This window comes from Diabrotica virgifera, chromosome 6 (assembly GCF_917563875.1).
Source record: "Diabrotica virgifera virgifera chromosome 6, PGI_DIABVI_V3a".
Lineage (NCBI taxonomy): Eukaryota > Metazoa > Arthropoda > Insecta > Coleoptera > Chrysomelidae > Diabrotica > Diabrotica virgifera.
Window position 1 is genome coordinate 178,771,365 of NC_065448.1, and position 26,372 is coordinate 178,797,736.

The following is a 26,372-nucleotide window of genomic DNA, read 5'->3' on the forward strand; positions in this document are numbered from 1 at the left end:
ACGATATGGCGTCACACGTGTTCGCGCGCTTTTTTGATCGTTTGAAGTGATTTAAATACTCAGATTTTAAATTTGTACTTCTAAGTTATTATGAGTTTTTGAGGAGTGAAATTTTGGAAAACTTATTTTTAAACGAAACTGAACATTATTATGTGATAAAACAAAAATGTGCAAGTTCCCTGTGCACAAGAAGGAAATTTCAAGAGACTGTCAGAACTATAAGAAATTATGTGTAGCAAAAAAAATATAGAAAATAATAAAGGAAAGAAAAATCATAATATATGGTTGTTCAATAAGTTTTGCGGTTCGATAAGAGAGGGCGTTACTATTAGCCTAATTTTTGTTTCTTATGTTCGTACACTCTTTAATATGAAAGTATATGAACTTTTGTTTCAATCTGTTAATTCATTATTTTTTTAGAAGCCATTTAGTGTCGATGTGTCACAGTATTTTTTACAATGGAAATAATCAAGTATCGTGCAGTGATTGAATTTTTATTTTTGGAAGGTTTAAAAGCAAAGGAAATTTATGAGCGAATGTTGAAAGTGTATAAGGACTCTTCGACTTTAATTATTAATTACAGTAAAAAGATGAGTTGCTCAATTTAAACGTAGTCGTTCAAGCCTTAAATGCGACCCACGTCAAGGACGCCCAAAAACAGCAACAACACCAGAAATCGTACAAAAAACACAGGATATGGTATTGAAAACTCGTCGAGTAACTGAAAGTGACTTAGTAGAAGCCCTACGCATTTCATTGAGCAGTGTAAGCAATATTTTTGCCGAAATATTGGGTTTCAAAAAGCTGTGGTCACAATGGGTGCCGCATTTGCTGACAACGGAACACAAACACATTTGAATGCGACTTTCTCAGCAGAATTTAGGGCGTTTTCGAAAGGATAAAGTAGATTTTGTGCGTCGATTCATCAAAATGGATGAAACTTGGTCTATCACCATGATACTGAATCAAAACAAGAGGTTAAAGAGTGGTAGAATCTGGTTTTTCGGCTCCAAAACGAGTTTGTGTCCAGAAATCGGCCAAGAAGATTTTAGCATCAATTTTTGAGATATGAGAGGAATATTTTTGTGGATTACTTGCAAACTGATAAAACGATAAATTTTGGATATTATTGTAACCTTTTAACCAGCTGAAGGAAAAAAATTGGGAAAAAAGACCCGGCTTGAAAAAGAAAAAAACTCCTTTTTCGCCAGGACAACGCACCGTGTCAATGAGCATTTTACCAATGGCTAAAATCCATGAATTAAAGTTCGAATTGTTGGAGCATCCACAGTATTAATCAGATTTGGTTCCTAGCGAGTTCCATTTGTTTCAATACCTAAAAAAAAATATGCGTGGAAAGCGTTTTTTATCAAATGGTGAGTATAGAGCAGCTGTGGAAGCGTATTTTGCAGCCCTTTCTGATTCTCCCTTCAGGGATGAAATTTATAAATTAAAATCTCGTTGGAACAAGTGTATTGATGTTCAGGGAAACTTAGCTGAATAATAAAGTGTATTTCAAGTCATAAAATTGTGTTTTTCTTATCGAGCAGCAAAACTTATTGAACAACCTAGTAGAAATAGAACATAAACTGGAAGACGGACAAAGTGGATTCAGAAAAAGACATAATACACAAGACCACATATATTCACCACGCAACAGGTAATAGAGAAAGCTTTAAACAAAAATAAATAAGTATGCACACATAAGTTTTAAAGACATGAGAAAATCATTCCATTCGATTCAATCGAACGGAAAACTATAGGGGGGAGTCTGAAAAAGAAACAAATAAGCAAAGGTTTGATAGAAGCAAATAATAAAAGTGTGGAATAGCGACTTAGCAGAAATATTACACAATAAGTGTAAACCTTGCCAAGAAGCAACACAAATGGCGAAGAACAGAAAAGATAGGAGAAAATTAATCAAAACTAGACACACCCACTGGCGAAGCGTCCATGTAACCACTGTTACCATTGGTAACAGTTAAAAATCTTGCAAATAAATATTTTATGACGATGAATAATTCTATTTACCAATATGTTTACCAATAGAAATATATTATTATATTATGTGTTGATAGTATCTACCTAATTCAGTAAATAGCCAACTACTCGTAGACACACGAAAATATTGGCGAGTTTACGTGACTCAGTTGCACTTTATTATACTCTGTTACCAGTCTCATTTGTGGTTACAATGGTTATATCCTCGCTGTCGCTCGGGACCGGCTAGCGTCTGAAAATTTTGAAGGAACGACGGCTTAAGTGCGCTGTGTATATCAGTAGCCCTGTTACCAGATTTAAATTTGGTTACAGTACCTATAAAAAGTATGCGTGCAGTTAACCATGGATGAGTGTCGCTGCGTAATCGATCAACTACTTGAAAAGTAATTCTCCTTGTATAATTTTGAAGAAAAAAATGAGATTATTGAAAATGAAAGACCTATTTTAAACAATTTAAAAATGGAATAAAAAAAAGTAGTTCGATATTTTAAATTTAGTTGGTACAGTGAAAATCCTTGGTTATGTGGCTGCAGGAAAAATAGACTGTATTGTTGGCCATGTCTTCTGGTTTCTACAAAAAAATGGGTGGACTAGGTTCGCGATTTAAATAGTTTTAGAGTTTTAAAAAGGAGACATGAAATTTCTCCGTTACCTACATGTACGATGTATACCCAATTTGATTAAGTTTGGCAAAACAAGAATCAAAAGTTCTCTTAACCAAGCTTTTAAAGCAAATATTGCTAAACATAATGAGTTTGTTAAAAAAATAGATAGGTATATCCTTAGCACACTTATAATAGATACCGTATGTTTTTTGGCCAAATAAGAATTAGCGTTTCGTGGTCATTTTGAGGGCGACGACTCTGACAATCGAGGCAATTACAGGGAATTGTTAACATTAATTGCCAAAAAAGATCAAAAATTTTGCCAACATCTAGAAACATCAAATGTTTTTTCGAGAGTATCAAGTGATATACAAAATGACATTATTTAGCCATATCTTCATTTTTTTACTAACCGTAGGAGAGGAACGATTATGTATGTATGTATATTTGTAATCATATAATCCCTAGTCCTACAAGAACTCTTAAGTTCTGTAAATAAATAATGTACTTTAGAACATTATATTATCTTTTATTTTTACTATGATTAAGATGAAGTTTATCATTTATACCTGAGGTGGTGTATCGGAGAGATGTGGATGAGCTGCTGGCACCGATGGTGAACCGGAACGAGTCCACTTTTGGCCATTTTCACGACTAGCCGTAGTTTCCATACCGAGTACTTGGACTGAAGATTGATCGTCTTCCTGGTTAAGAAGAGATCCGTTAGCCACAACTTCTTCCTGTCAAGAATATAAGAAACTATTAAAAAGTATCAAAACAATTTGAATTTAATCACCGTGACCAGAAAACTCAAATGCTTAGTTGTATTAGAAAAAAAAGAAACGCTAAACTACAATAGGTGTTAAAATTATTTATTACAATAAAAAAAATCAAAGTTATATAAATACGTTAGTAATCTATAAGTATTGTATGGTATATGTTGTGTCCCACAAGGTATTTTATAGTCTCTTATTTCGGAATAGTCTTATAATTCAATTAATTTATACTATTTATGTGCTATTATTTCCATTAAAGTTTCTTATTCTTATAACTATGGAAATATTCAATCACGAATATCTTAATAGTTATACCAAGAGATTGTCATCGAGACTATTATATCGGATGTACCAATATTTAAACATAAACAGAAAACTGTTTTTTGTTCTGTGCCTGGACCAGCCTAAAATCCTCTCAGACTGTTTTGTTATTATAAATTTTATGTATTTATTATTTATTTTAAAACAAAAAGTTTTAATTTGTGTAAACAAAGATTGTCTAAATAATTATACAGCTTTCAAATGAGATTATTTGTATTTTGAACGTTAAAAGTTACATGTGTGATAAGTTTTTCTAAAAAAAAGTCTACATCTGGAAAAAATATGTAGTTTTATTTTGTTATAAATAAATTAATTTATTATAACAAAACTAAAACATTTTTGGCATTTAACAATACGTCAGATTTTGGTATTTTTCATGAGTAATACCGATTATTTCATTCATAGGAGATTCTGACCAATAGGAAGCTACAGAAATCTGAATTAAATCGATAATTTTTGATAATCACCCGTCGTTAAGTATATTACGTCAGATGCCCTTCGTTGCTACGAAAAAATACATTCAGTGACATTAATGACAATTAATGTTTTAAAAATTATAAAAGTGATGACTTTCAATCGTCAAATATTTATAAAAACTGTGTGTTTAATGGTACTTACATAAATAAATTACAATAAAATTTTGGTTTTGAACAGTTTTATTCATGAAATAATCGCAACAAATTGCACTCGACCTCTGAAATTAATATAGAATTTTTGCTCTCGTGACACTTTGACATAATTTCACTCGCCTTCGGCTCGTGAAATTAAAACTGTCAAAGTGTCACTCGGGAAAAATTCAATAATTTCAGAGCTCTTGTGCAATTACTACTGATAATTTTTATTATTTTAATATATTATGTTGAGTCTCTTGAAGATATGAAAATTTGTATGTAGAAAGAGGATCGAAATAAAAAGGCAACTATTCGAAAATTACCATCCTATTGTTTATAGCTTCGTCGCAAATGCTGGTCAACTTTGACCGGTTGTATCTCAGGACGTTTTCATAATTTAATTTAATCTATTAATAGTCTAATAGTCGCCGAGATATAAGTCGCTAAACACCGGGTGTTTGGTAAATAATGGGCCATAGCTTAACCTTAGATTCCTGAGCTTAAAATAGGTCGATTTAAGCTAACTTACCTTAGTACGAAAGTTGAATAACCGAAATACAGGGTGTCAAAGTTAAATTTTTATTTTATTTATTCTTGAATATTTCCTCACAGGCACGGGATAACAACACGAAATTTGGTAGGGGGAGGTTTTTGGGACGCGAAATCTAAATTCGCCACCAAAAATGATGTACTACCCAGAGGGCGCCATATACGTCTTTCAGCGCTCATTTAATACGTGCAATTTTTTATCGGCCACTCTACATACTTTTTGAATCAAAACTTTTATTCTCTTAATATTTTTACTTAAAAAAGTATAAACATGTGTACTACATTCATCTCGCTAAACTCAACTGTTTTCGAGATAAACGAATTTTAAATCTGCGGTGCAACATAATTTTGTGCAATATCATTGTAGTTACATCCAAAAAATAAACTTGAAACCATAATAATTGTGCAAGTCCTCATATTTATGACATCGCAAATTCCATTTGAAGGAATTTGCGATACATTTTTGGAAATTATTATGGTTTTAGTTTATTTTTCGGGTGTAACCACAATGATATTATGCAAAAAATTATGTTGCATCGCAGATTTTAAATGGTGGTTCGCCACCATCATTTTTGGTGGCGAATTTCGGTTATTATCAACTTTCGAACTAAAGTAGGTTAGCTTTAATTGACCTATTTTAACCTCAGGTATCTAATGGTCCATTCTTTACCAAACACTCTGTATATAATCATAAGATTCGATTCCAGCAATAAAATTGCTGGTAAATAACTTTTTCTTGTTTTTTTCCTAATTTGCCCAGAGTATAAATAATTGAAATAATAATGTTAGTGAATTTATCATGCATATACTCGCATATATTACGTATAATAATAAACTCTATGTATTCACTAATAATACAATAAATACAATATTAAAAATCCACAATAACAAGATTTCATTCCAAAACCAACTTCAAACAACACTCACTCGGCTTCTATTCTAAGCATAGCATTCTAAAGGGATAAACAAACAAATAACACTAGATTTCCTTTTAGGTATTTTATTTTTCACAAAAAAAGTTAAGGAATGTTAAAAAATTAAAAAATAGATTCTAAAATATATCTCAAAAATACTCCTATAATACCTAAAAGGAGTGCCGAAGAAGCGATCAAAATGTACAGCTCTTATAATTAGTAATTTCTTCTTTTGCTGATGAAATCAAAGTCGATTTCCAGAAATTGTTAGTTACCGCCAAAGTCATATAAACATTTTGTGTGGTATTTAGAGAGATCGCTAGGAAAATTTACACTCAAAATAACAAAATTCAGTTTGGCAACACTGTGTGAATGTTGATAGTAGCATATCCCTTTTAAGATAAACAGAACTGTAATTTAGTTCAGACAAATTAATATATTTTTTTGCCAACAAAATTAGATTTTTCAACTAAATAATGTTTCAAATATGATGTGCAAAATAATTTTTAATTGGGTTGTGTTAATGAGCTTGCTTTTTTGTCATTAAAGTAGAAAAGACTTTAAATTTCACTCATTAAATCATAATCACAAAATATTGATATCTGTGTGCTCACGGAAACGAAGAAAAAGGGGAAACGAAATGAAGAGACGGGGAACTACATTCATCTTTATAGTGGTGTACCTAAAGACTGCAGAGCCAAAAGGGGAGTATCTATACCAATTAAGAAAGACTATAGAAAACACATTAAAAAATAGGAAGAAGTGGATGAGCAAATAATCACATTAGAGATAGAGAAAAACGGTCACAGCATAACAATAATCGGAATCTACGCTCCCAATGAAGATGCAGATAAACAAACAAAGGACAATTTCTACAATAAACTATCCGATGTAGTAAATGCTATTAAAAATGACAATGAATTGTACATTTTAGGAGACGCAAATGGGAGAGTAGGAAGAGAGCAGAATCACTCTGTAGTGGGGAGGTATGGCGAAGAAACACTGAACGAAAACGGTACTCGTCTGAGAGATTTTTGCCAATTCCGATCGCTAAAAATAATTAATGGGTTCTTCTCACATAAAAATATCCACAAATTCACATGGACGCAACCTACAAAAAAACTACGGTCAATAATTGACTACATAATCCAAAGAGAAAGCTCTAGGCTCAAGACTACAGACGTGAGGGTATACCGGGGACCCGAATGTGGATCCGATCACCACCTGTTGGTAGCCAGCATAAGAATAACTTAGCGGTCAACAAATATAAAAAGGCTAAAAAAAGACGAAGAAACTAATATTTCAGAAAAGTGTTATAAGTTGGAAAGCTTAAAACACGAATCGACCAAATTTTTGTATAAGTTAAGACTGGCCTCAAAATTAAGATTTATAGAAAGTAACACCCATAACACCGAAAAGTTGTACCAGCAAATAAAAGAAAGCATACACGCAGCAGCAAAGGAAGCGTTAGGGTATTTGGAAAAAGATGATAAACAAAATCCAGAATGGTGGTCAGAGAAACTAAAAGGTTTAGTAGACAACAAGAAGACAGCGTACCAAAAATGGCTACAGACACAGGACTTACAAGATCAAAGAGTATACGCACAACTGAACAGAGAAGTGAAAAGAGAAGTAATAAGGAGTAAAAATGACACATGGGAAAGAAAGTGCGAAGAGGTGGAAAGATACATAGGCGGATCCAAAGTAGCTGAAGCATGGAAAACGATAAAAAAATATCAGAAAAGAAAATAAAGGGCAGAGTAATTTAAATTTAATAAGTACCAAAGAATGGGAAGATTATTATAAGATACTACTGAAAGAAACTAGACCCGAATTTGTGGTAAATGAAATGGACATGCAGACGAATGTAAATGAACAAGTTAGAAGAATAACTACAAAAGAAATAAAAGAAGCCTTATTAGAATCAAAAAATGGGAAAGCATCAGGACCTGGAAATATCCCCATCGAACTGATAAAATATGGACCAGACATACTGCACGAAATAATGACGGATCTCTTCAACAAATGCATGTTACAGGGAGAAAAAATACCAGAAGACTGGAATTGTGCATACATTAGCTCGATTTACAAAAAAGGAGACAAAACGTTGTGCAAAAACTACAGAGGTATAAGTATAACCAGTGCAATGGGGAGGTTGTATGGCCGAGTATTAAAGAAAAGGGTGGAATTAGAAATTCAGGACATGGAAGAACAAAGTGGTTTTCGCGCCGGTAGATCGTGCGCAGATAACATATTCGTGATGCAACAAATAATAGAGAAAAGAAGAGCAAGGAATCTGTCTACTCACCTAACATTTATTGATCTGGAAAAAGCCTACGACACGGTGCCTTTGAAGAAACTCTTTGAAATTTTGACCACGATAGGCATAAGCGAAGCATATGTGCGAGCAATTCAAAATATGTATCAAAATCCGAAAAGTTGTATTAAACAGGGAAAATCTATGTCGAAACTATTCCCTGTTACAAAAGGTTTAAGGCAAGGGTGTTGCTTATCGCCAACACTATTTAAAATATACATCCAGAAAGCTCTGGAACAATGGAGGAAAACAGTTGCTGGGATGGGAATAATGATTGAAGAAAACTGCTTAACAACTTTGTTTTTTGCTGATGACCAAGTAATTCTTGCCAACGATGAACATGATATGGATTATATGCTAAGAAAGTTACAGATCGAATATGAAAAATGGGGCCTATGTATGAACATGGAGAAAACGGAATATTTGAGAATAGGAGAGGAAACCGAAGATCCGGAATTAGAGTTAAGAAATATAAGGAAATGTAAGGAATATAGATATTTAGGAAGCATAATATCAGAAGAAGGAACTACAAAAAGAGACATACAGCATAGTATACAGCAAGGAAGGAAAGCAACTCGTATTTTAAATGGTCTACTATGGTCTAACAAGGTGAAGCTGAACACAAAGTTAACAATCTACAAAACAATTGTGGAACCTATTATAACTTATGGAGCAGAGTGTTGGCAACTCACAGGAAAGGAAAGAAAAAATATAGAAGTAGCGGAAATGGATTACTTACGTAGAGCATGCAGAGTATCTAGATTAGAACATGTATCAAATGAGGAAATAAGACGACGGACAAAGAGTTTATATTCCACGGTTGACCATATAGAAACAAAGAAATTGCTATGGTATGGTCATGTTATGAGAATGTCAGAGGAAAGATGGCCAAAAAGAGCATTAAATTACACACCCATAAATAGAAGAAGAAGAGGAAGGCCTACAGAAACATGGAAGAAAGGCATAGAACAGTCTATGGCAGATAGAGCTATTGACGAAAACGAATGGGTGGATAGAAAACGATGGCGAGCGAAATGTGGGATGCGGAGGAGACCGTAGGATCCCACTACTTATATATATAAATCATAATCGTCCAGTTATCGTCTTAACTATTTTAATTGTACGAATATCAGTCGACTAATTCTGAATGATTAATGGGTTGTTAAAACATTTGATCTGTAGCGGCTTCTGGAATGTCTTAAAAATAACGAATTTCATTGATAAAATGCGCATATCCCACCGATCTTCGCTTCCATCATACAGTACTTACTATATAGTCTAAGATCCGAATATAGGTCGACCTGCACCCATCTGCTTTCCGGATGAAACATTTTTTTTTATTAAATTTCATACGTAGACAAATATTTCTGGCATGGGTGCCTATCAAAATCGTGTCATAGCTATCCTTAAGGGGAGAGGGCCAAGCACATTTTTGTGAATTTTTTTTGAATTATTGTATTTTTAAATTAAATAAGCATATTTAGTACTTATAATTCAAAGAATATTAAAAAAAAATTAAGGAAAAATATTGAAAAATAAGCCAACGGTGGCAAATTTTTAAAGACAACTAAAAAACGGATTTTGCGGTAGACATCAGAACTCATCAGTGGATCATGTGAAACAAAAAGATCAAAAATATTTTATTAGCTTATGAGTTTATCGACGTAACTCTGTCGTTTGTTTAGTTATAGCGATTTTTTACTTTTTGTCAAATAAAAATTTTGTTAAATAAAAATTAAGCATAAAACAAAAAATATCTCGACAGCGTTACCTCACGGAATGTCTAAAGAAAATATATACAAAATTCCAGGTGGGTCGGTGAACTAGTTTTTGAGTTACAATGTCTACCGTTCTAATATTTTCAGTCAAATTCGGAAACGGCATCTTGCGCAAGTAATATTTTCAAATCAATTTTATTTTTCGTTGTGCAGCAAGATGTAAAGACGTTCTACTTATGTTTTGAGACCCTTGTCAAGGGTAAGATTAATTTTGTATCTTGTTTTTTGTTTCCTATATTCATTTTTCTTATCTAATTAAGGTCCAAATTGGTCCTGATGGCAATCCCAGTTTCTCTCATTTTCGTGGCGACCTTTATTCCATTAATCAGTTACTCATCATTTAGAAGCTTATTTATAACATCACTCAAGAGAATGTATGGTTGCTAATTTCCAAATTTAATAAAATCATTAATTTACTACGAGCTGTACATTTTGATTCTTTTAAATGCAAACTCGTGTGTTCAATTGAAAAAATTTGATCAACTAAAAAGAATTCACTAACTGTACTGCTTTGCTATGGCTACATTTTTACACAATTATATGTAAGGGGAAAATACCCGTAGTCTGGATATAATTTTAAACATCTAATATTTTTTTAACAATCTGACAGAAACCAAAAAGAACGGTCAATGTGTGGAGACCTTAGGTTCATATGTTCACATATGGTCAGGTATAGAAAATCGCAGAGAGGGGAGAGAGAGTACATGTATTTAGGAATAAAACAGTTTTCCAAAAACTGTTGCTGTTGGTTGCAAGAACGCAGAGGAAGAGACCTATTGGAAGACCAAGAAAGTGATGGGAGGATAATGTGGATGAGGACGCAAGAATTCTCCTTGGCAGTCAATCGTGGAGGGAAGGGAATCGTAGCTACAGACCTTTACGAATGAAGAGGATTTCTGAGAGAGACCAGGGCTCAAATTGCGGTGGAGAGTCAGAGGATAGAGGATTGAGTATAAATCTAACAAAGCAAATTAAAAGAAATGTTTATTAGGCTACGATGATTCGTATTGACTTATGGTTCTGAAGCATATTTCTTATTTCTTGCACGAGGCATCATTTTCTCACTAAGGAAATTAAAACATCAAGAAACGGGAGCCAGAAACGACAAAATTAAGCTTGCAAAGACTTCAAAAATATTTAGCCTTTATTACCTACTAAAATTAGAATATCTAGGACATGTAATGGGAAATGAAGAACGTTACGGCCTTCTCCAACTGATTCTCCAAGGGAAGGTAAATGGTAAAAGGAGACCGGGAAGAAGACGCATTTCCTGGCTTCAAAATTTACGAAAGTGGTATAACACGACTACCACTGAACTGTTCCGCGCTGCGGTAAACAAAGTCAAGATAGCCATGATGATCGTCAACATCCCGAACGGATAGGCACTTTAAGAAGAAGAAGAAGACCTACTACATAAATTATATAAGATATTCTCAAAAATTATTATGAACTTCATATGTTCTTATATTTACCTTTACGCAATGGTAGAATATGGTTCTGAAGCTGTATTATAAGCCCTATATGATTTTAACTATTTATAATGGGAAATAAGCCATAATATTATTAAAAAATGATTTTTATTGGTGTCAAATATGATTACGATAGTGATAACTATCTTTAACTAATTCAAAAAATTTAACTGATTGTAGACACTTATACATCACCGTTAGCAAGGCAGTTAAGCTATTCTATAATATGTATACAAATGTTTTGCTTCAGAAGGTTACCGTACATTTAATATGTACCTCTAAATATAACTGATATCCGTATACGGAATTGATCTCCATTGAAATCTAAATTTATTTTTAAAATAATCTAAATTGATGTATCCGGAAATCATTTTTTATTCATTTTTAAGTTAATTTAGATGGAATTTGCAAAAAAATCTCTGTAATAATATTTAATAACTACATAAAATAAGAGAGAATGCATTCTTAGCCATAGAGAAGGCTAGGAGTGCATTCAGTAACATGGCCAAACTCTTTAAAAGCCACAACCTTAATCTGGAGATAAAAATAAGGCTCCTACGATATTATATCTTCTCAATATTGTATTACGGAGTTGAATCCTGGACACTTACTGAAGCAATGGAGAAAAAACTTGAAGCCTTCGAGATGTGGCTATACAGGCGAATCCTAAGGATATCATGGACGGACAAGATAACCAACGAGACCGTATTACGAAGAGTGGGCAAAGAAAGAGAGGTGATGTACACCATTAAAAGGAGAAAGTTAGAATATCTCGGACACATAATGAGAAACGGCACTAAATACAGATTACTGAAGGTAATCCTTCAAGGTAAAGTATTCGGAAAGCGAGGAATTGGGAGAAGAAGAATCTCATGGTTAAAGAACATGAGGAAATGGTTATCCACAACAACAACTAATCTATTTAAAGCATCAGTTAATAAAATAATTATAGCCAGAATGATCGTCAATATTCGAAACGAATAGGCACTAAAAGAAGAAGACATATAATAATATTTACAGTTTTTAACACTTCTAGAACAGTTTCGAAGTTAAATTAGCAGACCCAGTGCTACGCTTCAAAGGACATCTGTTTTGGTCTTCGTTTTATTCAGGACTGGGGATATATTATTGTGCCGAGCTCCATAATTCTATATTTTAAATTGTGTGTGGTTAAGTATCTGGAGTTCTCCTTTATAGAAAACTTACATATTATGTGGAATGATCACCTCGCAAATATCGCCAACAAGGTCTCCTTATCTAGGGTCTAGGTCTAAGATCTAAGTCAAATTATATGAATCGACGCCAAGCTTAACTTTACTGCTGAAAAACATCACCAACCAAGCAATGAAACATCCACGAGAAGCACCTCATATTCTAACACGAGCAGACTTGCACCCCACTGGAGAGTAGTCTATTAAAGTTAACAAGCAATTGGAATTCGTCCTAGGTTTTCATAGGTTCCTGAAAGTCCTAGGTTTTCCTAGCTTCCTGAAAAGCCTAGGTTTTCCTAGGTTCCTGAAAGTCCTAAGTTTTCACGCAACGTGGCCGGAAGTAGAACTGGAAGTGGATATTTGAACTCTTCGTGTAACTTTGGGTCGACTGTAGACCGCGTAATAGTAGACCGCATCATAACATTCAAATAACACTTGCAAGATACTGCAGCCAAAGTAAAATCCGTAACAATAACATTCACAAGCTGGCAAAATAAATCATATGGATCGAAAGCAAGTGGCTTAGTGTCCTCTACTGAAGAACATATATTGCGCATCTATCTGGATCAACAGCTACCCCACAAACGTCGTAGATATCCGGTGGTTAAACCCAACAATGAGGAAGATAACAGGGAATATAAAATCTACGCTAACACAATGGCTGTTGTTCTGAAGCTATTTCCTTGTGGCATTTTTATGATTAATTATTTATATGGGAAATAAGCCACAATTAAAATGAAAAAAAATAATTTTATTAACGTTTCGACGCCCAAATCGGGTGCCGTTGTCAAAATACAAAATATTACTAAAATAAACTAAAGTGTTGTTGCTAAGCAAAAAAATTCTTCTAATAATTTATTTAATCTCACTCATTTATATTGGCAATTCAGACATATATTATACATTTTAAAGTAGAAGACTTTAAAATGATATTGCCAATATTTATGAGTTGCGTTCCTGGGACGACTTACTGAAAGATAGTTCATTCGATTACATGAAATTAACCCCAACTCAAGAATATCCGTCATAAAAAATTATAGCATGTGATATGTTTTTAAAAAGACAACCAAATGCAACGACAGTAAAATTCTCGCGTTAGAGACTTCATAGTAAATCACAAGGGAAAACCAGGAAAAACCCTGTGATACTATCCCGACATCGTAAGTATTTGTTTTTTTTGGTTTTCCCTTGTGATTTACTATGAAGTCTCTAACGCGAGAATTTTACTGTCGTTGCATTTGGTTGTCTTTTTAAAAACATATCACATGCTATAATTTTTTATGACGGATATTCTTGAGTTGGGGTTAATTTCATGTAATCGAATGAACTATCTTTCAGTAAGTCGTCCCAGGAACGCAACTCATAAATATTGGCAATATCATTTTAAAGTCTTCTACTTTAAAATGTATAATATATGTCTGAATTGCCAATATAAATGAGTGAGATTAAATAAATTATTAGAAGAATTTTTTTGCTTAGCAACAACACTTTAGTTTATTTTAGTAATATTTTGTATTTTGACAACGGCACCCGATTTGGGCGTCGAAACGTTAATAAAATTATTTTTTTCATTTTAATTGTGGCTTATTTCCCATATAAATAATTAAACACAATGGCTCTTAAGCAATATCGTTTTAGCTAAAACAAAATAACTAGCCGCATTTAAAACTGTAGTCGAAAAATGTCAATATGTATATCGATAGATATCGATGAACTAGATTACTACAGTATACGGCAAAATAAACAGTACTGAAATGAATATTGAAATATTTATGATTATTTATATATCTCAGATACAGAGCTCCCTGGCTCATAGTTTTACCACTAGTCATACCTTTGTTGACTTTCTCATTTTATTCAGTTCATATCAATCATCTTTGTGCTGGATGTCAAATAACTACATACTTATAAGAATATAATCTTCAACTTAGACATTGCCCTCATCATGTTTAATAGTTTAAAAAAATTTACGTCATTTCTCTGCCCTAAATGCATTTGATCATATGGGCAAATTATTCTTGTTGAACTATTAAAACAACATATTAACATCTTTATTTTATTTTAAAATACACCTCATGTATGGTTGGTTGCCTATCTTTAGTAATACACTTATCAAACCCTGCTGACAATTGGTCTTAAATAACGTTATTTTCACTCCATATATTATTCTTGTTAGCTTAATAGTGAATACTTGTAACCCCAGCACACGATGTTTGTCGTTATTATCGAATTTTACCACAAATTAATTTTTAAAACTATTGGCTAGTGTACGTAACTACATATCAGTTCACAAAACTTCATGTTACACCGTCTGCCTCGTGCTGTCATCAGTCAGAAACGCTTTGACACCTGTCACCTGTAATCAGTTGGCTTTCACCTTTCTCTTTGTGAAAACAGAGAAATCAACTCAACCAGCCACCTGCTCGTGGTATAGTCATATGATGCTTTGAGGTATATCTTGTTTAAATTTCACCCATCGCCAGGGTTTAATATATAACACGCCAATGTAAGACTTTTGGTAGGCATTTTAAGGGTTTTAACCCATGTATTTTTGGTGGCTTAGCATGTAGAGCTTGTGAGTATAACCTATTTTTTACTCTTGTCTTCACTAATTATGGTTATACTTATTTTAGGCTTAGAACACTGATGATGCTCTCTTTAGAGCGAAAACGTTCTGTTTTTAATGTAGCCCTTTATTGGGGTTTTAAATAAATATACCTTTTACACAGAAGATCTTTTTCTTCAGTTTTTTTTATTTATATATCTAGTATACAGTATACATGATATAGCCTTGCTAACATTATTCACGACGAAGCAGGTTCCCGATCAAACAGATGATGTTAAAGATGCGCTCTGGTCAGTGGCGTATCTACGGGGAGGGAAAAAGAGAAAATTTACCCCTCTAACAGGGTCCAAAATTAAAAAAAAATTGTTCAAACATAAAAATATATTAGCTGATATGAAACCGAAACCATAGAAAGACAAATTCAACCCAATATACACGCTAGTTAGAAAAATTAAGTGAACTTAACGCCTAAAAGTTATTATTTATGTCTATTATGTAGATAATATGAGTTTATCTTTTTTATGTCTTTTAATTGACTTTTCATTGGAAGTTCCCCCTAAGGCAAATTCCCCCTCCCAAGTCAAATTTCTAGATCCGCCACTGCCTCTGACACGAAAAAATCTTTAATTCTGGTCCGCAATTCCGAAATGGCAGACTAGGCAGACGGTGGATCTGTTTTACTCCTTCAGCATTCCCCATATGTACGCATCTGGTGGCGTTAGTTCTAGTGAGTGGCAACTCCCAAAATGATCGCGCAGTATTCGAAGAGACTCCCTGGCAGTGTGACAGGTTGTCCCGTCCTGCTGAAACCATTGTTGATTTTAAGCTTGAACCGTTTTCGTGACCTTTTCCGTATTACTGAAAATAGTACTCCACCATAAAAATTTTTTCTGCAAAACTGAGAACCATTCTGAAGCACCTTACATTATCACGACATTCACATACGTTATAAGGACGTTCGGAAACCACTTAGTACGTTTCGGCGACTGTCACGTACAAAGGACATCGCACACATCTTATGGAAAATATAATGTCACTCAAATTCAATAAAATTTATACGAATAGATTCGTTTTAAATTAACGGTCAAATCTTATCATTGCGCCAACTCCATATTTTCAATAATAAGAGCAGAAATTGATATAAATAAATCTGAAATCAAATGGATACGTACATAAGTTAGAGAGAGAAAAAATATTTTATAATACCCAAATTGTCGGTACTCCATAAATCAGCGGATTAGTTTTACTAATCCGCTTAGGCCCAGCAGGGTTTAAGCTCTTTTGAATAGCACCCAGAGCAATAGTGATTGTAACTGACACTTTTACTGACTAAAAAATTTGATTTCGATAAACTTTAATTGCAATTTGCGCCGTAATTAATCATAATTAAGAGTTGGCGCAATGATAAGATTTGACCGTTAATTTAAAACGAATCTATTCGTATAAATTTTATTGAATTTGAGTGATATTATATTTTCCATAAGATGTGTGCGATGCCCTTTGAGACATACGAATTTCAGTACTGTTTATTTTTCCGCATATCGTAGATCAAACCGCATACCGTTCTGACTGGTGAATGCCCTTGTATTCTCAATATTTCTATACGGAGCAGAGACTTGGACTCTTCGCGCATGCGAACGCCAAAAAATTGATGCTTTTGAGATGTGGTGCTGGAGAAGAATGCTGCGCGTACCTTGGGCAGCTCATAGGACAAACGTTTCCATTCTAAACCAACTCAAGATTAAAAAAAGGCTGTACATACACAATATGTCTGCAACGAATACTGCAATTCTTTGGTCACGTGGTTCGCAGAGATGACGACAGTTTGGAGAGATTCATTGTTTCTGGAAACGTTCCGAGGAGAAGATAAAAAGGACGATCAACAACTAGATGGTCCTACCAAATAAAGAATGCAGTTGGAAACTCATTCTGCGAAGCTCTTAGAGCAGCAGAAGATAGAGACCAATGGAGAAACATTGTTAGGAATATTGGAAGAAATCACGATCCTCAGTAATGGGAAAACGACAAGAGAGAGTAGATCAAAGGCTACTGCATCTTAACTTCAGACAATGGCCAACAGAACTGCTACTAACATGGCAATTATCACATCTAAGCAGCACTGGATGAACGAATGGAGTCAAGAGATTAGAAATTCGAATCTTGTAGAGAAACCCCACAAAGAAAACAAACAGGCTTTCACTCGAATTATTTACCAACTTATTACTTACGGCAAGGAAAAAACCTGTTTACTTGACTAATAACTGGCTAATTACTGTCTTTAAATATTATTTTAATTAGTTTAGATGCGGAAGGCATATTTTTATCCTTCTGGATGGTCTAAAAGACGGCGTGAATGAAAATTCACACTTTTAATCACAAAAAAATCCAAAAATCAACCTATCAACCTACTTTCCAACTTTGTATTAAAATCGGAATATCCGAGAACAATGTAATCGCCTGCAGAAATATTCGCTTGGAATACGAACATCTGTAGGCGAATTCTATAATTTTCGTTATTACCGCGAAAGCTAAGCTAAACGATAGCGAAGTTGATTTATGTTCATATTCTATAAGGTTAGTTTTCGCTTTCGCTTCGTTATCATAGCGGCATACGATAATATACGAGTTTAAACGATCTACGAATAAATAATTACGGCAACATTGCAAATATATGTGCAGGAAGTAAAAAAAGAAGAAGTAAAGAAAGAAGAAGAGTAACTAGAGAGTTACATGACGTACCTATATAACCTTATAATCACAAGTTTGATTAAATTTTTATTATATTTTAATAAAAATGTTGCCGGTGCAATTTGTTCTATATGGAGAAGGAGAACTCGAGCGAAGAAACCATCTGCGGTTAACGCCAGAGGAAAGCAGGTTCCTTCGAGATAGAAGTGACCCATTTGGTTTAACAGATATAAGGTTTATTGATATTTTTCGCTTAAGCAAAGAACTAGTTTGATTCCTTTTTGATGAGCTACAGGAACTTACGGAAGATTGGGAAGGTGGTGTAAGAGCATCACTAATTCATAATTCATTATCAACAAAACAAAGAACACACAGAATTCTTGTGAAATCAACACAACAACGAACAACCTGCTTAGCGCCTGCGCTTGTTTACCACGTGAAAATGATCGACCAATCACTATCGAAAGCGAAACGAAACGCAAGTCAAAAGTTATCGCTTTCGCTTTGTAATCGGCTTCGTGATCTGCTTCTCCGATTCTTCCCGAATGAGCTTACAGAATAGCAAACCGTCGGATAACGAACGTAATTGTTTCGCGTTGATCTTATAGAATCGGTCCACTCAAACTTTTGAAATTTTGCTGTCAATTCGTCATTCGTTTCATTTCACTTAAAGCGAGTATCATCTGATTTTTGATAAAAATGTTATACGGGCACTTGTTATGTTTCCGTTGTTGAAATGACATTTCAAGAAAAATGGACAGATTTATTATATATATATATATATATATATATATATATATATATATATAGTAATGTTTGAATAACGGTTTTATATATATATATATATATATATATATATATATATATATAAAATGGGGTTGAGGTTTATTGGGTATACAGCTGAATAAAACCAAGTGGTACTCTGTTTAACAAATCGTTATATTTCGCTGATTTTCATCAGCATCATCAGACGAAAGCTACAATATTTAAAAAATGGTACAATGTTATAATATGATCTTTTTTTAACAATTTTTATCTTACCTAATTGAGGTTAACGGTATTAAGATGACATCGAGATACTGCAATTTTGATATAAAATGGATGAAATTTTGTTAATAGTGATGTATTAGGATTAATTTAAATTATTTTTATATTGACAAGAAGGAAAATTTTTTGATTTGAAGTTGATTGAATGTCAATAAGGTGAAGTACTAGATATACTAAATATTGATATCTTAATACCGTTAACCTCAATTAGGTAAGATAAAAATTGTTAAAAAAAGATCATATTATAACATTGTACCATTTTTTAAATATTGTAGCTTTCGTCTGATGATGCTGATGAAAATCAGCGAAATATAACGATTTGTTAAACAGAGTACCACTTGGTTTTATTCAGCTGTATACCCAATAAACCTCAACCCCATTTTTATCTACCAGGTCAGCTGTTATCTTAAAAAAAAAAAAAAAAAAAAAAAAAAAAAAATATATATATATATATATATATATATATATATATATATATGCGAGTCTTCTACAGCTGTCGCCGCTTCTCGCATCCTAATTTCCAGCGATTTCTGTCGAAGCAATCTTCAGTTTTTAAGTCTCTGGCGGTCATTGCATCTTCGACATCTTCTCTCCAGGATCGTCTTGGTCTACCTCGTTTTCTTCTTGTGGGTGGAGTCCATTTTTCTATTTTTTCGGCCATCTATTTTCAGGCATTCTCTGAAGGTGTCCATACCAGTTAAGTCTTTTGGCTTCGATTGTGTCTATTATATCTAGATCGATTTCCATTTGTCTCCTAATATCTTCGTTTCTCACCCTATCAGATTTATTATATAATGTATTAAAATGTAATCAATTAAAATAAGTAAAATAAATTAAAGTAATCAAAATTAAATTAGGGCCGGAGTAGCTCAGGCGGTAGTATGTCTAACTTCCAGGCTGGGGTTCAAATCCCAGCACCAGCGTGAACAGCTAGACATTTTTAAAAATGTCTATAGTCCCCAGTAGGCTATTGATTATGTTCAAAATAAGAGAGCTAAAAGGAACTACAACGTTAACAGGATTTTATTGTCTCATATTGTCAATGGACCTCTAGATTTGAAAAAACCGCAGAGTGTTACCATTTAAATAGGTGCGTTTTTGAGAAAGGGGTGAAGTAGTCCCTAGGCACAGGGTGAATTAGGGTGAGTTCTATGCACTTTTGGTACAAACACATCCACAGGAAAATTGTTCCAGGTTAAATTTACTATCGAAATATCACATTTTTAAGTCAAAAATATTTTTTTTTTGTACAAAAATATATTCAAAAGAAAAGCAAGAAAAAAACACGAATGAAAGCAATTTTGTTTTTTGTCCCATAACATTTTTCCACAGGGATATAGGTATAGGCATTGCTTCATCGAAAAATAACTTCCATCCTTCCTCATTAAAACCAAGTTTAGTTTATAGGGTTTACAGTTTCCGAAATATGATTTTTCAAAGTTCGCCGCTTACAGCATTTTTGGGCAATTTTCCCCATTATTTCGCAAACATTGTTCTGTAACTTTTTTCTACGCATATGCAATGGTATATTTAGTAGAAAGAGAAGTCAATTACCTTTTAAAATGGTCTACTGTATAAGGTTATACGGCTCTTTTTAAGCATGTTATGCTTTTTCAACGTTTTATACTTTTAATGATTTTTGATATTTTTACTGATTATTTTTTAAATTTCTCATTATGACTTTTTTTCTTGTACATTTAAATATTATACATCGTGAAATAAAAAAGCTTATTTTCTTTACTTTAAAATGTTGTATTGCAAAAAATTCTAGGGCTATTTTTAAACAAGATATCTGTATGATATCCAAAGGTATCCGTAATTTGGGAAAAATTTTAAATTTTTTATATTTTTTTCAATTAGAAGAATATACTTTCATATTACAACATAATTTTTAATTCCAAATAACTTTTCTTAATAACACTTTTCGATATTGTGAAATATAAAGGTAGGTACTTTACTCTGTAGCGAAATTCATATTTTTTAACATACCTCGTACACTATTGATAAAATTTTATATCTGATGATTGCATCTTAGGTTTTATTCTATGCAGAGAATTTTATAAAGATTTTTTTTTTCATAAAGTTAATAATAAAAAAGTTTTCCATATGGTTCCAACTTAGTGGGACCTACTGCATGCGTATATGTCACATTTTGAAAATGCATAGCTTGTTTAAAAATAGTCCTAGAATTTTTTACAATACACCATTTTAAAGTAAAGAAAATAAGCTTTTTTGTTATACAATGTATATACCTAAATATACAATAAAAAAGTTATAATGGGAAATATAAAAATAATCCTAAAATATATCAAAAATCATTAAAAGTATAAAACTTTGAACAACAATATCTTGCTTCAAAATAGTCATGAGGCCTCCTACAATAGACCATTTTAAAGGTAATTGACTTTTCTTCCTATTAATTGTAACATTGCACTTACCTAAATCTACGTAGAAAAAAATTACAGAACAATGTTTGAGAACAAGGAAAATGGGCCAAAATCGCTGTGAGTGGCGAACTTTAAAAAATTATATTTTGAAAACTCTAAATCATAGAGACTTCTACCAAACGTCGGCGTCGTTTTAAAGAGTAAGGATGGAAGTTTTTTGTGAAGCAATGTCTATAGTTATATCCCCGTAGAAAAAAGTTATGGTCCAAACAACAAAATTGCTATATTTTGTGTATTTTTCTTGCTTTTTTTTTGAATATATTTTTGTAAAAAAAATATTTTTGACTTTAAAATGTGATTTTTCGATAGTAAATTTAACCTGGAACAATTTTCCTGTAGATGTGTTTGTACCAAAAGTGCATAGAACTCACCCTAATTCGCCCTGTGCCTAGGGACTAATTCACCCCTTTCTCAAAAACGCACCCCTTTACATGGTAGCACTCTGCGGGTTTTTCACTTTTAGAGGTTATGAAACAATAAAACCCCGTTAACGTTGTAGTTCCTTACTAAAATACAAAATCAATAGCCTACAGGTCGACTCAGCCTGAATAAAATGGGTACCTTGGTTAAAGCCAGGGGTAATGATAGGCGGTTGAAGGCCCTAGATATAGCAGATTACCCTGCTATAATCCCAAAGCCGCGTTAGCAGTATAAAACGGGAGACTATTATTAAAATTAAATTATACAGAAAAAAATTTAAAAACTAGCCCGACAAAAAATTTCATACTAGGACAATTTTTAGCAATTTGGTACACGTAAACTCATCACCAGTCATCATAGTGAAGATAAAGATGAGATAAAAGCATGCTTTAGTTAAAAGATTAGATAAGAAAGCAAAGAGAATACGGCTAGAGATAAACCAGCACGAAACAAAATACATGAGAGATACATAAAATCTATTCGCTTAGAATGGATAGGATATATACAGAGACGCCCATACTCAGATATTTTGAGAAGAATAACTAACTGGACACCACTATGGCCCAGGTGTAGAAAAAGGCCTAGAAGAATGTGGCTGGATGATGTAGAAGATATAAGAGCAATGTATGTTAAAGACTGGAAAGTTCAGTGCAAGGAGAGGAAAAAATGGAAGAGTCAGGACAGCATCAAAGACACACAGCAAGCTCTAAATGACATAGAGGAGTAATCCACCTCATCCAAGAATAGGATTTTGAACGCCACGGCGTCAGCTATAATACCTAGGGATTGTAATGCTTAATGATGATGATGAAACTCATCACCAATTAGCATAAATGCACTCGTAGATAATACAATCTCATCCAGTGCGGGATTAACCAATAGGAAAAGTAGGCAGTTGCCTAGGGGCCTCGGCGTCAAAGGGGGCCTCGCAGGGCCCAAAACGAAAAAATAATAATTAGAATTAAATAAAAACTATAAATGTTGAAAAATTCAAATATCGAGCAATACCATAAGAGTGATGGTGGACGTATAAATCTACATTACAATGCATACTTTTGTTCACATAGAAAGTCCATGTTCTGAGAATAAATCACCAATGGTACCACCCTTTGGTAATAGGAACAGTACTACAGATGAAAATAAGAAAGACGATTCGAGAGTGGAGCAGAAAACGCAAGAAAAAGCAGGAGAAAGAAAAGACCCTTAAGCAAGATCGAAAACAGAACCAAAACTTACTTAAATTCAGTTTCACACGGAAATCCATGGCAAGTGAAGATGCAACCAATAAAAATGCACGTGATGAAATAGAAATAACTGAGTGAAACATATAGTAGCTTACGTAATTGAAGAAGATAAAAAAACATGTAACGACAGTTCTATGCCAGTTCAAGAAGTTAAAGAACCAGAAACCGAAACTAACTTAGAAATTGAAGTTAAAGATAAATAATTGTGTCTTAAATTCGGAAAACGACATAGGATTACGCAGTGGCGGTTCTAGCCCGAGGAAGGGGGTGGGGGCAGGTGCCCCCAGTTTTTACAGGACTTTTGTAAACCGGTCACTCAAAATATATTGTGACTTGCCCCCCAGTTTTTTTGGTCTAGAACCGCCACTGGGATTACGAAATACAATAACTGAAGAAGAACGGAGATTTTGTATCGGGAAAGGTCTTCAGAATGTAAAAATCTTGATGAAAGTTTTCCAGAATCAAAAAGAAATTTTGAAGGCATTACAAGATTTTTACAAAATCTATGGTTTTTCGAAAATATATCAGTGGAACAAAAATTCAAAGAGATTGGCTAACGTATTCTCCTTCAAATGAAATATCGTATTCTGGGTTTGTTCAGACCGTGTAGATACAAATTTTTTCAGCCTCTAGCCACCGCCACCGTTGAGAAGTTATAATAAAATGCTTAAATGAAACTCCACTATAAATATCTGCGATTATAAGCAATCTCGTTCGCCACGATCTAGTACTTAAAAGAACAAGCAGGACAAGATGGTCTGCAATGGCACATGCAACAAGACCTTTGTCTAAAGGTTACAACGCTTTTGAATCTGCTGTTCATACTTTTGCTGAAGACACTAATCAGAAAGCTGAAACAGTTCATGAGGCTAAGTGTTTGTTGAAAGAAATGTAAAAAAAGAAACATTCATATTGAATGAGTTTTGGGCAACAATTATAGAACGCGTCTACGTTGTCAGTAAATCATTACAGAGAGAAGAGATTGAACTTCAAACTGCAGTTCAACTTCTAAATTCACTTTTGGAGTTCCTAATCCCAAAGACATAGTTTTGCTTACTACGAGCAGAAGACCTGCGATCTACAATACTCTGAATATTCCGACGCGAGTAAACGCGAGCAAGAAAACTACATTTTGATGATGCTAATTTCAATGGAAGTTTTTCTACAGTGTGGACAAAAGTTAAAGGTTGAAACGTATCCACCAATGTTCGATAAGCTAATTACTGAGCAGAGTCGTCGGTTGACAGTGTACGGGTCAGTAAACTCAGTATTTGGTCTTTTGTGTTTTTACAAAACTGAGTGATACTCTAATAAATGAGTGTGCTGAGTAAAAGTACATGAAAACTATCCTGATGACATTGAATCTGAACTTGAAGATGAACTAGAGCAGTTAAAATGTTTTATAGCCCAGCTTCAAGACTTGCAGGGAAAACTATTTCTGCTACACAGTCATGTTGGGTTATTTCGCAACAGGCGAACTGACATTGTCAAAAATGGTGAAAATGATTTAAAACGGAGAAAGCCTAGGTTTCTTAAGGGGCCTCATAGCTTGGGTTGCCTAGGGGCCTCAAGATTCTTAATCCGGGACTGATCTCATCACCGCAATCAAACGAGGATTTTAAAATAGACCTAGAGATATTTACTAACTAATTATTGGCCAACCTGCACCCCGTGGCAGATAAAGACCATAAAATCACCTGTGACCGTTTCTAAAAGCCAAGAAACGGCACTTGAAGATAGGCAGAACATGATGTGATACGCGGTAACGACAATGGCCTTATAAACAATGTGTTTTGGAAAAGACCAGATGGGATGAGATTTCTAGGATGGCCTAGAAAAAGTGGAAATATGAAGTCAGGGAAGATCGGAGAAAATGGGAGCGAGACAATGGGAAATAGTGGCATAGGACCAACAAACATGGAAGGCAATAGTAAACAAGGCAAAGACTCACGAAGATGATGATAACGATGCTTCTTCAGTGGCTAGAAACGTTGACCACGTAAGTTATTGTTGACGGAGAGGTACTGCGAGTCAAATCAGAGCAGAATGACAGATAATTTATCAATGCTATATTTTAAGTGTTTAAGTTTGTGTCGATCTGTGCCAGTAGAGGTGACCAATCCGTATTCGACTGTTGGCTGTCCTTAATTCCCTGAATTGGTTTAACATGACAGGTTTAAAAAAAAAACAGACCACCATCTACTTCGAACATTTTTTTTATTACGTATTTATCAATGACACTTAATGATCTGTATGATCACAAGTTTCGTAGGCATATTTTGAAGCATCGTAATTGAACTTGTTTATGATGTAGTTAATGTTTCTACAAGCATTTGTTTTTTAGCGATTGCTCAAACGCTCTGAACGAAATACAATAACTCCAAGATGTGTTATTAAATATTATTAAAGAGTATATTATTTATTAGACTGGGCAAACTTCTGAAATTTGTAAGATTTGTATAAATTATAGTTTCAACATGGTTTAATATACAAAATTTCTTGGTATTGTTAGAGCACTTGATCGTCTATTATACATTATACATAAAAAAAATGATCACTTTTGATTATATTAAAAAAGAAAGAAAACATACAAAATATTTAGGCTACGTTTATTACGCTCAAGCCAACAGTTTTATAGTTAATGGGCAAATAATACAGAAATTACAAACAATGTTTTAAAATTAATATTTGAGAGTAAGAGTTTAGAGATAACGAGAAGGCATAGACTGTACAAAAAATTTTTAAGATAACAATTTAAATAAAAATAAACAAGAGAACAAAAAAAGTAAAACCTTAAACTCAATTGAAACGTATAAAGATTTAAGAGGAAAAATTTTTTATCGATGTGTATTATTATACATACGGGTACATAATATGATTTACTAGTTTTGTTGGCAATAAGCCACAATTTTACTTTAGCCACAATAAAAGATGCAATAAGAGATTCAAAGTTAACAAAAGTGCAGAAGAAAGCAGAATTGCAGCTTAAATATTCAAGAAATGAGAAGCAAAATTATAGGCGAGGAAACGAAGAATTACATTTAGGAATTTTGTGCAGTAAGATGAATCGCCATGCAACTTTTTGCATTCGATTCAGGAGAGTGTCAGGAAAGTTTGTGAACTAAATTGATCTCCGCTAGATAAAAATTTCCATAAGAAAAATGCATTCAAAGTGCATCTCGAAGAGATAGAAAATGAAAAATTTATAATTCTGGAAATACCGATGGAAATGAGTTCAATTTTTATACTCGGGGGTTTTGGAGATCGTTGAACACAAATTTCATCTCGGCGATGGACTCCAAAGTACCTGGTGCCCAGGTGGAACTCGTCGCCTAGAGTTTTGTTATAATCATTCAAATTCAGTCGATAACCATTACTCGGCGGTTTTGGGGGTCGCTGAGCACGAAC

General features: G+C 33.6%; 1 protein-coding gene across 5 annotated transcripts in view; it reads right to left on the reverse strand.

The window, feature by feature from the left end:
• LOC126887050 (glutamic acid-rich protein) overlaps nucleotides 1-26,372 on the reverse strand; it is a 141,821-nt gene that overhangs the window by 29,235 nt on the left and 86,214 nt on the right. For all 5 annotated transcript variants that reach the window (XM_050654372.1, XM_050654370.1, XM_050654368.1 and 2 more), the window contains one exon: nucleotides 3,176-3,346. In XM_050654372.1, coding sequence (XP_050510329.1) covers nucleotides 3,176-3,346 — 171 coding nt within the window. The remainder of the gene's footprint in view (nucleotides 1-3,175; nucleotides 3,347-26,372) is intronic.